At 43.2% G+C, this 1,551-nt stretch overlaps 1 protein-coding gene across 1 annotated transcript in view; it reads left to right on the forward strand.

Moving 5' to 3' along the window:
• The first annotated feature begins 762 nt into the window (after positions 1–762).
• The window catches only part of ect2 (epithelial cell transforming 2), a 34,056-nt gene continuing 33,267 nt past the window's right edge, over positions 763–1,551 (forward strand). Inside the window, exons 1-2 of the mRNA XM_015399219.1 lie at positions 763–974; positions 1,127–1,315. Of these exons, the coding sequence (XP_015254705.1) occupies positions 1,132–1,315 (184 nt within the window). The 5' untranslated portion in view covers positions 763–974; positions 1,127–1,131. The remainder of the gene's footprint in view (positions 975–1,126; positions 1,316–1,551) is intronic.

Consider the following 1,551-nt stretch of genomic DNA (forward strand, 5'->3'; position numbering starts at 1 on the left):
CATTCGTTCTGCAGCAGCATTTATATGAACGTCTATTAAAGCACAGAGGGTTAAAGAGGAACACACCTGAGAAAGTTAGACCCATCAGTGGAACCAGTTAGTCTAGACCTCTGCTAATGAGTTGCTACAGGCAAACATTCCTGAATGGGTGCAGCAACGATGACATCATTATGATAATAGGAGCAGGTCTATCTGACACATATCTACAGGATTTATGACTTTACAGGTGACTTCATGAAATTACAGAAGACCTGGAGCGGGACTCTGACAGCAAATAGACATTTTCACAAAGCTAACATAGATTCCACTAATTTATAGACAGCCAACCAAAGTATGAGAAATCTGTCAAAAGGTATATTGATGTTACTGCCTTAGACACCCCCCCCCACACACACACACACATACACACACACACGCCCCCCCCCACCACGCACTGCATTTTCCTCCTTACTTTTAAATCTCATGGCTTTTGAACAGCAGTGGTTTTATAGCATGATTATTATAGCCAATTCTATTGTTAGATTTCATGTGTAGATTTTTATTTATTTTTTCACACTAATCTATAAAACATTGTTTCTTCCATCATCACTGCTGTATGTTATTAAACAGAAACACACTTTTCCTACAGCACCTGAATGTAGCAGGAAGGTCCCTGGTCTGAGGTATGCGTTGTGATTTGAATGAACGGACCAATCAGAAGCGTCGCCAGGCGGAAGCAGATGGGCGTTCCGTCACTGCTGACCAATCAACGCGCCAATCCTTGTTTGCCTTCATTTTTGAACTGAGCTGTGAGCGAACCGCTCGTCTGGAGAATTCAGCTGCTGATTATTGGACCGGTTCTATCCGGCAGAGCAACATGCGCTGATCCGACTTTCAGCTCTTATTTCTCTGCTTCGCTGCGTTTCCAGAGGAGTTCAACCCATTAACCGTGTTAGCTTAGCAGTTAGCACCGTTAGCTAGAGAGCTAGTCGGAGGTAAGTGCGTCACTCTGGTTGTTTTAAACATTCAATCCGACCGGTGTTAAAATTAATCTTTTATGAAGTGATTTTTATTTTTGTGCGGAGGATTAATTCAGTGAAATGAGTGATTATTTCTGCCGAGTTCATGTTTCTCTTCCTCCGCTAAGCTGTCATGGCTGACAGCAGAAGGCTACGGTGTGAGGACCCCAGGCTGGCTGCCATGGCTGACTGCAGCATGATGTGTTCAGGGACAGCCTCAGCTCTGCTGGCTGATTCCTCAGTCTGTGACTCCAGGATGATGGAAACTACCAGGGACCAGGCCTTCCTCAGCCTGGCCTGTGAGGAGGATGGAGGAGGTGAGATCTTCTCCTTCCTTTGCTCCTTTCTCTCTGTTTGCTGAGGAGGAAACATTTTATTTATTCTGATAATATATCATTAATCTGGGGCTTTATTCTGAAATCATTAATCTGGAGCTTTATTCTGATATCATTAATCTGGAGCTTTATTCTGAAATCATTAATCTGGAGCTTTATTCTGAAATCATTAATCTGGAGCTTTATTCTGAAATCATTAATCTGGAGCTTGCAGTCCA

This window comes from Cyprinodon variegatus, unplaced genomic scaffold, assembly GCF_000732505.1.
Source record: "Cyprinodon variegatus isolate N-32 unplaced genomic scaffold, C_variegatus-1.0 Scaffold996, whole genome shotgun sequence".
Lineage (NCBI taxonomy): Eukaryota > Metazoa > Chordata > Actinopteri > Cyprinodontiformes > Cyprinodontidae > Cyprinodon > Cyprinodon variegatus.